At 40.4% G+C, this 13,059-nt stretch overlaps 1 protein-coding gene across 1 annotated transcript; it reads left to right on the top strand.

Annotated features, from left to right (window-relative positions):
- Positions 1 to 560: 560 nt before the first annotated feature.
- LOC101850573 lies at positions 561 to 12,160 on the top strand. Its single transcript, XM_013084408.2, has 3 exons — positions 561 to 2,813; positions 9,679 to 9,780; positions 11,053 to 12,160. Exons 1-3 carry the CDS (start codon positions 794 to 796, stop codon positions 11,175 to 11,177), a joined length of 2,247 nt encoding a protein of 748 aa, XP_012939862.2. The 5' UTR covers positions 561 to 793; the 3' UTR covers positions 11,178 to 12,160.
- Positions 12,161 to 13,059: the final 899 nt, after the last annotated feature.

Genomic DNA, 13,059 nt, shown 5'->3' with positions numbered 1-13,059 from the left:
GGCCTACCGTATCATACGACATCGAAGCAACGTCCAAGTGTTGGCAGTAGCAACCTTGAGCAAGATAGCTCGACTGCTTCTAGTTCTCGAGTAGGACCACGGGATACGCCCATCAGAGAACCCAGTGCTTATAGATCTACCGATATACCTACATTTTTTAGCACCACAAATAAGGCTTACACCAGTCCAGATGTGTGCTTTGGAGAAGAAAGACTGAGTAGCTCTTGTCCTGCCCCTGGAATTGGAGAGTTTGATGTGAAAGGCCTTTGGGTTGATCAATTAAAATCAGATGATCATGTTGAAACTCCAGTTTCAAGTTGTAGACGGAGAATAACGCTTCCTTCTGTTCACGACAACAACAATCATAAAGATGAAGGTAAAGTGAACTCTAATACCAATAGATCTAGATTTAGATCTAGATCTTACTCGTTTACAGACTTTCAAATCGGTCAGAATCAACTGAATACCGATTTCTGCAGGCATTACTCAGGCTCAGGTAAATCCACTCATTCGGGCCAAAAATTCTCAAAATACAAGAATGTCTAGATTCTATACTAAATCATTTTTGGATAACAAATATTTGCTCAGTGCATTTTCCTCAGAAAATAAAAATGAATTTTTGAAACACGGAAAGGGTACATCACAACCATCATTGAGCCTGAGATCAGAGACTCATCCTAGTGAATTGTTTGATAATATTAATAATAGGCAATGTGCACCTGAGGAGTCAGTAAAAAGTATAACAAGTGAAAGCAAAGGGGGATTGTTGCAAAATAGACTATGTGAAGCTCAAATGTCTGTAAAAAATGAAGGGAATTTATTTGATACCGAACTTTGTGCAAGTCGACAAAAAGATCCACAATTAACAAGTGAACGGGAGTTGTCTGATGATGAACAACTTGCACCAGCTCAACTATCTGTGCAGAAAACAACTGAAGGGGAATTATTTGATAATGAACCATTTACACTAGCACAGCGATCTCCGAAAATAACAAGTGAGGAAGGATTATTTGATGATGAATCTTTATCTGTTCCTGCTCGACATTCTCCAAAGGAAAGAAGTGACGGGGACTTATTTGATGATGAACAGTCTATACCCGCCCAACATTCTCCAAAGGAAACAAGTGATGGGGAATTATTTGATGATGAACAATCTATACCCACCCAACATTCTCTAAAGGAGACTTGTGAAGGGAAAGTATTTGATGATAAACATTTCACGATAGCACAACAATCTCCAAAGGAACCTAATGCAGTGGAATCAGTTGATCATGAAAAGTGTGCTCAATGTTCTCCAAAGAGAGTGAATGATGGGGAATTTTTGAAATTTGATAATGAGAAATATGCCCCTCAGCCTCAACTACCTCAGCAAAAAATCATTCAAAGGGAGTTTTTTGAAAATGAACAGCTTGTGCTTCCACTATTGTCGAAGAAAATAAGTGCAAATGATCATGGACAATACAGGGCTCAACTGTCTCAAAAGGAAATATCTCATGAAACTTTTGAATTCAAAGAAGAGGTATCGTCTCCATATTTTTCAACGTTGTCTGTTGAAAATGTAACTTTATCAAATGTACTTGCCCAACATTCTGCTGAAAAAGTGGTTCCTGCTGAGACACTTTCTAGAAATGAGCCCCAGGAAACAGACTACTCCGATGTGTCTGGATTTGAGAGGAATTTATCCGCCAGTGGAGCCTTGCTGACCTTTCCATCACCAACTAATAGTCCTTCCCAAAAAGTTTTGCTTCAACCTTCAGTTGAAAATACTCCCATTTCAGTAATTTCTTCACCTTTGTGCAGTGTAGAAAAGGTGCCTGATAAAAGAAAGAACAACAGTCAAGTTTCATCTCCTGTTGAGTCAGAATACAAAAAACTGAAACTGTTCACAGAGGAAGACTACCAAGTCATGGGCCTTGTGTCAACCCCACCAGTGGGAAATGGGTTGAAGGAAGAGCCAGTACGGTCACAATCAACTGGTTATAATTGTGAAAATGAAAAACTTGAATGTGTCGAAGTATATCAGTCACCAGAGATTGTCCAATCAAATGATGGTGATATCAGTGAATCAGACCCTATTACTCCTGACAGTATTGTCAAGACCATCTCAAGAGAATTTTCAAAGTTTCATGCTCCTGAAACAGAAATTGCCAGACATCAGGATTTAATTGAAATGAAGCAGTATGAAAGTGAAAGAAGATCTCCTTCAGATGAGGATGCTATTGTAGTGACAAGTAAGGATGATGGCACAACTGAACGTATGATTTCACAAGGAAATGATACAGGAATAGAAATTCAGGTTAGACACAATTGTCAGAGAGAGGGTACTTTTAAACTGTCTCAGATGTTTGATTCAAACCCTAAGAATACTGGGCATGATGCTCAAGAGCCAGTTGTCGACCATCCAGATTACATTGGACTGGTCCAAAAGGAAAAAGAAACTACTTCTGGTGGGGATTTTGTCCCAACTCTTGGGGAGGATGTCTTTGTTGAGACTTTTCAGAAAGGAGAGTCAGATAATTCCGTTGTGCCTCAAAATCCTGATCAAACCTCTAAAGAAATAAAAATTCATCACAGTGATTCAATAGAAGAATCAAATGTAAAGGAATCTGAACATTCCTATGAGAAGACTTCAATAGAATCAAATGTAAAGGAATCTAAACATCCCTGCAAGATGACTTCTGTAGCCGGCTCTGTCTCCATCGTTGTCCAAGAAGAATATTCAGAACACATAGTTCCCAGCAGCAGTTCTAATGAAGCTGATCCAGTTATCTGCAGTGATGTCTCTCTCTACTGTGCTCATGAGGATACTGCCAGTAAGTTGAAATATATTTAAGAGATTTTATTTGCATCGTTTAATTGCTCAAGGTTTAGTATGAAATGTGGGAAAAGCAGAACTTGTTTTGAGAAATTAGATATCTTAAGAAGAGCAGGCTTTTGAGCTTTCAGTTTACAAGAAATAAGTAAATAATAAATGGTAACTGTTTACTCTCTTCTTCTTTTCCTTACAAAATGTTTCATTTTTGCCAGTGTTCAATCCTTTTACTTTTATCAGTGCTGTTTGGCTGTTTATTACCCAACCATCATTAATATGTGTTACAATGGGATAGAACCAGGCGCTCGTCAATTTTGGGGCATATAGGATGTTATATGCATCATCTTAAAGCTTGTTCATTTGTCTTGCTTTTTGTGAAGAAAATACTTGTACCCATATCAGTAGAATCGAGTATCGAGATATTTTGTATTGAAGAAGGTGGGGGGTCACTTGGTTTCAGAGGTAAAATGCAAGATAAAGACTGCTGGAGTTGGGTGACTTCCAGAGCTTGAGAGTCCCTGGTAACTAAATTTACACTTTTTGTGCCTTAAATCAACGTTTTTCTGTAAAATCCACACAGTAATGCATTTCCAAATGGACTGAAAAGGAGTTGAACCAGAAAATAAAAATTCTATAGGAATTGCCAGACAGGAAAAGAAAATGCCTTTTTCTTCGATTTCATTATTATGGCGAGCACTTGGTTTCACAATGATGTCTCACATATTCAACTGAGAGTAAAGACGAGGCATGTTATGCAATGTTGTGGCCACGAGTGCTATTGAATTTGCTTTTTTTTCTACTTTGAATTAATGAGTGACACAACTATTTCTTGTAATTTAGTTGGTAGTTTGAGTTTGAGTAAAAGAAGTATATAATTGACCTATAACGGTCGTATAATAATATAGTGTAGAGAAGAAGCAAGACAGAAACAACAGAGGGAATGAAAAGAAGTAGGACCAACCAGTGGCGCCCCCCCCCTCCACCCATTTCTTTTATTACATGATAGTCTTTTGTATAAAGGAAGTAGGAATGTCTTTCATATAATGTTACATAGTCAAAAATTTTACACAACAAGTTGGTTCATTCCCTTAGAAAAAAAGCCTCCTCCCCAATTTATATTATGCAATTCATGTAACACGAAAATCCAATTTATAGAAGTAGCCACCACTGCTTTTGTTTTAGTTCTCAAACGGAAGCAAAATTTTTTGTAAGCTTAATGATAAACACACAATAATAATGCACAATAATAATTTAAAGGTCGCCAGCTGGGCTTTTGAGAGCGATTTTCTTGATATTTTAAATTGAGGGGTAAGACATCTGTTAATCTATGAGCTTTGATTTTGATAGTATGTCGTATTATTATTATTACTCTTCTGCCATGCAGTCCCGGCATTGAGAAGAACAGGACTGACGTAGTGGGGCTAACGTGTCGTACGAGGCGACTAAATTATGGCGAACCAGGTAGTTACTCCCGAAACAGAGTCATCCTCCCTCCAAGTCGGGGGTTGAGTCACGAGGCTAACAACCTGTTACAGAAACACGTACAAGCAAAAACCATTATTTCTTCTCGGCTGGTCGTTGATCTTCTCCGAATGGAGAGTTTATGATGCGAGGCAGTGAAAGTCGAAAGGAAGCTGATGGGAAGAAGCCTCCACCATCATCCTAGTCCAAGTATGTTCGGATTAGATCGTGGAACGTAAGGATCCTTTATGAGGCTGGGAAAACTGCACAAGTCCTCCAAGAGATGCACCAATACCTGCTGTACTAGGAATCAGCTAGACCCACTTGAACCAGTCTGGACAGAAGCGAATGAATATTGAAAGAGGGGGAGCTTTTCATTTATTCAGGAAATAACAGTGATGGGCCGCGCAGGGAAGGTGTAGGCTCAAAAGATATTCAGAGGCTGGGAAGCGCATGGGCCAAAGAAGGATCATCATGTTCTCATTTGGAACTAAGAAAGAACTCAAGGAAAGAGATGGTAAGAAGAAAGAAGGTCATAAACTTAAACATCACACAACAAGTGTATACTCCCTACCAGTGATGCAGAAGAGGAGAATAAAGATGTCTTCTACAACCGCCTGCAGAGTGTGATCGACAAACTTTCAGGTAAGGACATCGACATTGTATTGTCATGGGAGACCTAAATGCAAAGGTAGGTTCGGACAATAGTCACTGTGAGGAAATCATGGACAGACATGGATTAGGAGAGGCAAATGACAACGGAGAAAGATTCCAGAACTTCTGCGCACATTCAACAGATTTTTTTTTGGAGGAACAATCTTCCCTCATAAAAGGATCCATAAGGCCACTTGGGTCTCCCCAGATGGAACAACGGAAAACCAGATTGACCATTTGTGCATCTCACGAAAGTTTAGATGCTCACTGAAGAACGTCCGAGTCTTACTAGGGGCAGACGTCGCATCAGACCACCATTTGATTCTTGGAAAGATGAAACTGAAACTGAGAAGGCTTTCACAAGTCACAACCGGAAGTCGTCAAAAGTATAAAGTGAGTCTTCTGAAAGACCCAGTAAAGAAGGTTGAGTTCAAGTTGGAACTGAAGAACAGATTTCAAGTCCTTCAAGATCTGGATGAATGTGAAGTAAACGAACACTGGGACAAGATAAAAGAGGCAGTAAACGCAAATTGCCAGAGCACCGTAGAACTCAAAGTCAACACCAGGAATGAATGGATTTCACAGGACTCTCTAGACAAAGTAAAAAAAACCAAGAGAGCTAAAGGCCTAAGTCAACAACAGCCATACCTGAACGGAGAAACTCACTACACAACAAGAGTACACCGAAGTAAACCGGGAGGTAAAGAATTCCATCAAGAAGGACATATAGAATAAGAAATGAAGAGCTGTGGGAAAGGACATGACAAAAGGATATATAAGTAGAAAAGGGACTAAGAAAGTGGCGATGGATGGGACACACCTTAAGAAAACCCAGCGGAAACGCCACAAGACAGTCAATGCAGTGGAACCCACAGGGAGCATGAGGCAGGGGTAGGCCACGGGAAACGTGGAGAAGATGCGTGGAAAGGGACACGAGAGAGATGAAGCTCACTTGGAACGAGCTTGGAAGTATGGCACAGGACAGAGATCAATTGAAGGAACTTGTATGTGGCCTATACCCTGTCTGGGGTGAAAGGCATTGATGATGATGATGATGATGATTACTATTAAGATTTTTTTGGGGTTTTAAACCAGTTCTGGGGGGCTCTCGTGGCCTAGAGGTTAAGGTGTTCGCCTCTCATTCAAAGGTCCCGGGTTCGAATCCGGGTAGCGACCAAAACATTTTCTTCTCCAAAATTGTCTCCTTTCACCTCCTTCCCTGCTCTTTAGCAATGTTCTGTCGTCTGCTTTCATTTCCACTTTCTGCCCCCACCCCCTCACCTCCTTTGCCCCCTCCTCTGGGCTCCTGACTCTTTCTGCAGCCTTTCTACTGCTACTCCTTGGCCCCTCCTTACTGCCGTCTTTCTGCCACACTCCTGATCTTCTGGTAGGAAAGATCTACACCTAGCCTTCTCGGACAAGGGCGAAAAATCTCGGAGGGCCCGTGTGCAAGTTGCGCACGCTAAAGATCCCTTGGTGGTCTAAAATCGATAAGAGTAGGCTTCGGCCGCCACCCGGGCAAAATTCAAAATTTCCTACCAACTGAAAATATTAGGTGTGTCCCGCGCGCTCATATGACCTATGCAGTTGCGAGCGCCGTAAAACACTTTACAAAAAAACAAACAACAAAACCCCCCAGTTCTCTTTCTTTTTTCCCTTATCTTTCCAGTTCTTCTTTTTTAGACAGTCAGCCCGATGTCGTGCGCAAACTGTGCAGTCCGCTTCAAATCTGAGAGACTGCCATAGAGCTTTCTCTCAAGAGGAGTAACATTCTGCCACCTCTGTGTACGAAGGGTGGCGTAGCGCGGGCAGTCCTGAAGGATATATGTTTGGCATCCTCTTGGTCGTGTCCACATTCGCAGATCGCGGACTCTCCCACTTTTAATTTAGTGTGCATATGGTGTTTGAGTATGTTGTGGCCACAACGGAGTCGAAAGATTGTGACCTGTTTGCTCTATTTAGCATGTGTGTAGGGGTCACGTCTGTTGTAATTAGGGTGGGATCTTTTCCATCTGTTTCTTATGGCAGATTCTATTTGCGTTTTTGACTCTGGGAGATCCATGCCATCCTCAACCAGGGTCATTTTGCCTCCTTCTTTGGGTAAATCGTCTTCTTTTTCACTTCCATGAATGCCACAGTGATCTGGTATCCACTGCAGAGTTGTGTTGGCTTGTGAGTTTATATCACATAGGAGTGAAAGGAGTTGTCGTACTTGAGCAGATTGTGGCTTTTGGAGAGATTTTTGGTGATTCAAGAGAATGGTGGCTGCTGTTTCGAGTCCTGATGTTTCTGCTTTATAGTTGGAAGATAGAAATCCTGTGGGGATGGAATGGCTCTCTGTTGACCCATCTATCCTCTCTATGTAGATACCCCCACCGCCGTTTCTGACTGCATCAGTTGCTGATCCATCTGTGTAAACTCGATTCCACCGGTTGCTTGGGAAGTTTCTGTCCAGGTAGTCGAGTGTCAGTGACTTGAGTATCGGAGGATGGACTTCAGATTTGGTGCCAAGCTTTTATAGGTTCTCTCGAATTTGAGGGGGGTGATTAGTCTGAAGAGGGTGGATCCGTAGATTTTGATGCTGGATTCTCACTACTTTGTGGAAGTTGCTGTCTGATGCTGTTCCCCAAGTTGCTATACCATATTCCAGGACTGGGCGGACATATCCAACAAACCTCGTAAGATGGTGTGATTTGCTCCCCAATCTGACCCTGCCAACTTTCTAAGCAGTGCTGTTCTTCTCTTACCTTTGCTTCTGCACCTCTCTGTTTGGGCTTTCCACGTTAGTCTTGGATCAAACGTCACGCCCAAATAGGTGGGATTTGACTCGTGTTGTATAGTGTTTCCGTCAAATTGCAAGTTTACCTTTCGGGGTTTTGGTGAGAGGCTGAATGTTGTGTACTTGTTCTTGTTGATCTTCCATCCCCACTCCTCTGTCCACTTCATCATGTTGTTCAGTGTGCTTTGGGGTCGTACCTGGGCTGTTCCCACTGATTCTGCCGAGTATGAAAGAGCGATGTCATTTGCATCCTCCGCTGCTTTCACTTTTTTGGTGATGGTTGAGATGTCGTTGAGGAAAATCAGGAACAGGGTCGCTGATGAAACTCCCCCTTGTAGGACTTCATTAAGCCCCAGTTACTCGCAACGATAAGTTGTGTCAGATCCGTTGTATGAGAAAACTGTCCGTTTTTATTGAACTGTGTTGTCTGTTTACACGTTCCAATCTATCGTCCAGTTTTCTTTCGATCAAGGAGATTCCTCGTCATAAAGCCGCCATATCTCTTTGCGACGACAGCGATTTGCCTGAACTCTATGTGAAGGTTTCGAGCTCTGGACTTAAGAAATGAAAGGTGAACACCGTACCTCTAGATCACGAGAGCCCCCCCCCCCTTTCCCTGTACATTTTGATGTAGTAGAACAATGTCTTTAGAAAAGGGTGGTCATACTGTACCGTGTTGTGTGTAGAAGTACACGTAGAAGCTTTGACTTGACTGCAGATGTGCAACGCATCAAGTGACCTTGATGCACAGCTTCACCCTTTACGATCAACTAAATAATAAAATTGCTAAAATATACATAATAACGCACCAGATATTCTACTCTGTCTGGGGATATTTCTAACTTGCTCACTTCCTTGTACTGCTGAATGAGTAGGTTTGTTGCTTGTTTATCTACGTTGGACTCGCCATCTTGGTCAAGTATTACTGGTGAATCACTGTTTAGGTTTTCTCCATTTAATGATCTGACAATCCTCAACAGTTTGTTTCCTTGTCTTTCTAACTTTATAAGAAGCTTGTCTTTTCATGCCAACTTTTCCGAACAGCAGAATTAGTTGCCTTCTTAAATTCCGCTGCAGCTTTCTTTAGTTGAATGTTGTTTTCTCTTGTTGGTAGATTTCCAACTGCTTCTCTTGCTGTGGTGACTTTTCCGTTAAGCATTCTATGCTGTTCAGACCAATTAGTAACATAGTCCCTTCTAGCTCCTCTAGGGATGGACTCTTTTGCCGCTTGATGTATGGCCTGTGTGAACTCCCTCTCACTTCTATTGGTGTTTAAGGTTTTGGCATACATTTTGGTGGTATACATTAATTTGTAAGAAATGCAAATTTAGTCCAGTCTGTCTTCTTGTAGTTCCATCTAGGCAAAGTGCTAGTTGAAACGGTGTATATGTGTTTGTGGGGGGGGGGGGGGAGAAACTTGGCTGGTGATTAAAGTGGGTTTGTGGTCACTATTTGCAAGTTGTTCCATGACTTGTTATGTTGATCCTCTGCTGATGTTGTTGCTGACAAACGACAGGTCTGGGTGAGATGTGGTTTTCCAGGCTCTTGAGAAGAAAGTGGGGGGGGGGGGGGGGGGAGGGTCGTCTGGTTTTTGAGCAGATGTAGCTTAGTGAAAGCTTGCCAGTCTTCACGTTACTTCAGCGATGAGGTTTAACATCAGAGGCTACAAAACCTTTAGAAAGGATAGGAACTACGCACCTAAAGCAGGAGTGCTCACCCTAGTCGCAAACTCCATCCCGGCGCAAGAAATCAGGGTGCAAGATACAGGTGAGTCAGAAATCATAGGAGTCGAGCTCAAACTCCCAGACCGGATTGTAACAGTCTACAACTGATATGCACCTCCCAATAAAACTCTCACGCTCCATGTGATGGACATTCCAGCGGAGGACTGCTTAGTACTTGGTGATTTCAACAGTCCTCGTAAGTGCAAGATGACATTTTGATTTATCAGTTTGGTTTTCTTACTTTTCAGCCCAATTGAACAAGGATCCTCATGCAGATCACCATCGTGTTTTCCAGTGGACCAGCACAAGTGTGCAACATGAACTCAAATCGCACGATGACCATGGAACTGGTAGGATAACATTTTAGCTTTCCTGAATCATCCTGGATCATTACAATATGCACTGTTTCTGTGTTAATTTTCTCAATTACTCGAGTTGTTCTTCAACAGTGATAGTGTGGAGTATTGGTATGGAATTCTCTGCCTTTGAAATATAATATGGTATGCTTTAAGCCTATATTCATTTTGAATGAAAGTGTTAGGTATTATGTTGGTTTCTGTAGGTGACTGCGTTGGCATGAATTTTTCAAAAATTTAAATTAAATAAAGGAAAATCACAACTTTTGGATATGAAAAAATGTCTGCGAAAGAGTAAAGCAGTGCAAGTGCACCTTGTGGGTATACTCCGAGCTTTTGAGAAGGAACAATTTATTTTGAATGTTGGCTTAATTGAGCTTGTGGACTCCAGGCTTTGCCAGTATGACTTTCACAGCTCTGCCAACAATGTTTTAACGTTATGCATGTGTTTTTATGCCCCGATCAACACAACTTCGGTAATTTAAGAGGCTAGCTTCGACTCTGCCTGTGACAGGGAGGCAATGTCCCAGCAAGAAGACCCAGGATAAACTATAAAAAATTCTTCCCATACTGGAATTGAACTCAGATCTTCTGTATGCAACAGCAAAGTACCTAACCTCAACACCTCAGATGCTGATCACTAACGTCAGAGCTAGAGCAAAATGAAATGATAGGAACAGGGCTGAATTGTCTCCTATTTGGCTAGGAATTTGGGAGGTGGGGGTTATTTTATTCCAAAAAGGAAGATTAGCAATCACATGGAGTCATCTTGATCTTCCTTTTTTACAGTCATTAATCTATTTTTGGAGTGAGAATGACAAAGACAGAAAGGAGTAAAAGCATGATTGCTGCTATACCCCCATTGACACAATTTAGATCATTTAGGAGGCAGACGTACGAGCCTGCATGTCAGGGTCAACCCGGCTGAAAGGAATACAACTTTACAACTTCCCAGAAGATAGACCAAGATACTTGATTAGTGATACAGCAATCAGTGCCTATGACTTATAAGCAGCACCACATATACATGTATACTGGTGCAGAAAGGAGTGTATTTTAAAAATCAAAATTGTCTTGTGTTGGATGACATTATTGTTTTTTTCTGGGTTTTTTTTTACAAGGAAATGCTTGTAGTCGGACATTGATCTACTTTACTATTATGGATAAGTAAAACATATTTAAAAAATCAGATTTGAAGTAACGCAAAACCATTACATGGAAATTCATAGTTGCTTTGCTGTCATAAGTTCCCTTTGTCCTCCTCAGTACCTAGACCATCAGAACTCACCCCTCTTGCTCGTCTCGTACCTTCCTATCGGAGTCTCCGTGTTGGTTTGTCAAAGAAGCAAAAAGTTGCACATCTTCATAAACAGGGTAATAGAAAGATGTAGGCCTACTGATTTTGTGGAGAGACCTAACCGCACTTTCCAAATATGCTTCATTGAATCTGTTTCTACTGTTAGTGCATTAGAATGAGGTTTTAGTCTTTTTGTTTTTAAAGCAATTCCATCAAATCCTTTTCATTTTTGCAGCTATTTGTTGATGAATGTTCATATCAAGTTGCTTGTTACTTGTTATTGAAGATATCCGGTTAGTTGCAAGACGTAAGTGCTGTCCATAAAAGGAATGCATACAATTAGTACTGACCTATTTGTTGATTTGAATTAACTCCAGTTCTTTTCTTATTTCTTTCATGTAATGTTAAAAGTTACATTTATAGTTAGAATGGTTTGAATTTCTAAGACCTTCTTTGAGTTTGGTGTACCTATTTTAACTTTGGCGTTTAACTTTCTGTTTTTTTCCCGACGTTGGTTCTTTATTTGTGTGTGTGTGTCTGGAGAAAGGTCCCCGTTGTCGGAAATTTTGGACATTAAAATTAGGGCATACTCTTGTAGCACATTCAATGCTGAACGAGCTGATTTTTTTTCTTCAAATATCTTGATTAATTTTAAAGATATCCGACATTTTGCAATACAGGTTGTAAAATCAAAGTTTGGAGAAAAATGGTTTTAACCTTATTTCTAGCACATTTTTAACTTTTGGTGAAGTAGATATACAACATAATTAATTTTAAAAAGTACTTCCAAAATGTTATGAAATGAATAAACTTGTATTTTCTAAGGGAACTAAATTTTTAACCACGTATGACTTTTTTTTGGCCTTTTCGCCCCGTTGCTAAAAAATAGCTTTGTCAACAACTGGGACCTTCCTCCAGGCACACACGCATTTTTTTTCAAATATCAAGTTTATGAAGATGACTTGCTGAGGCCTCAAGCATTTCTGTGATACCTGTAAATACAAATAAGTTCCTAATTGATCCGTTTGATTATAGTAACTGTGTGCTGTTTGCCGCCACACTTAAATATTGACCTACTCCACACGGGGGGGGGGGGGGGGGCACCCTGAAAGTCCCGATTGGGCTCAAAACAATGGATTTTAAGTTGCAGGCTTTTTAAGCTTCTTCAGCCTCTCTTACAATTATTTCTTCGTATAAGAACGAACCCCATAAAGCTTTATTTCTTCCCATACTGGGCATATTTGTCATCACCATTTCCTCATAAAGTCAATCTTTCATTTTTCTTTATCGCCCGTTTTCTTGAAACTTGGTTTTTCTATATCCTTTAAAAAAACCTGCACCATTTTTCATTCAATCTTCATGAAATTTTCACAGAATGAAGAAAAGATGAAGTACTAAAAATCCGCTTGGTGAATTTTTGATATAATTAATAGTAATAGTTTTTTGTTGGTGGTATTTGGAGTGTGGATTTTCACAAATGTTTTGCACACGTGAAAAAAAAACTTAAATTTTAAAAAGTAAGTTTAGGAAAAATTCATCTCACAGATTTGTAGATGGCTGATTTTAAGACTCCTTACTATGCTTATTATATGTGTGAAATTTGATAACATTTGATCCACTAATAAGCGAGATATCCTTCAGCTGGCACGCCAGCCCCCTCTGAAGTTTATAATTGATACATTGCATTACTCTGTATATAATGTTTTTGCTCAAATGCTTGGACTTTGTATGTTTACTCTTCTCAACGTTTGCATTTCAATTTATTTGGAAAGTACAAGTCCATAGGTGGTTGGCGGGTGGTTTGATGTGGTAGTTCCTTCTTTCCTTTCAAACCCCTAATGTCCTTATTTTTCGTCTTTTAAAAAATTGTTTACTCTCTTGTGACACTTCCAATCTTCGGCACTTATTTGATCTTATTATGTTGCAAGTGATGTAAAACTGTTCCTTAAACTAAAAGTGCAAGTCTGTGAAAGTAG

The sequence above is a fragment of the Aplysia californica genome, unplaced genomic scaffold (assembly GCF_000002075.1).
Source record: "Aplysia californica isolate F4 #8 unplaced genomic scaffold, AplCal3.0 scaffold00291, whole genome shotgun sequence".
Classification (NCBI taxonomy): Eukaryota; Metazoa; Mollusca; class Gastropoda; order Aplysiida; family Aplysiidae; genus Aplysia; species Aplysia californica.
The sequence above is the reverse complement of the archived record's forward strand: the minus strand, read 5'-3'. Positions and strand labels throughout refer to the sequence as shown.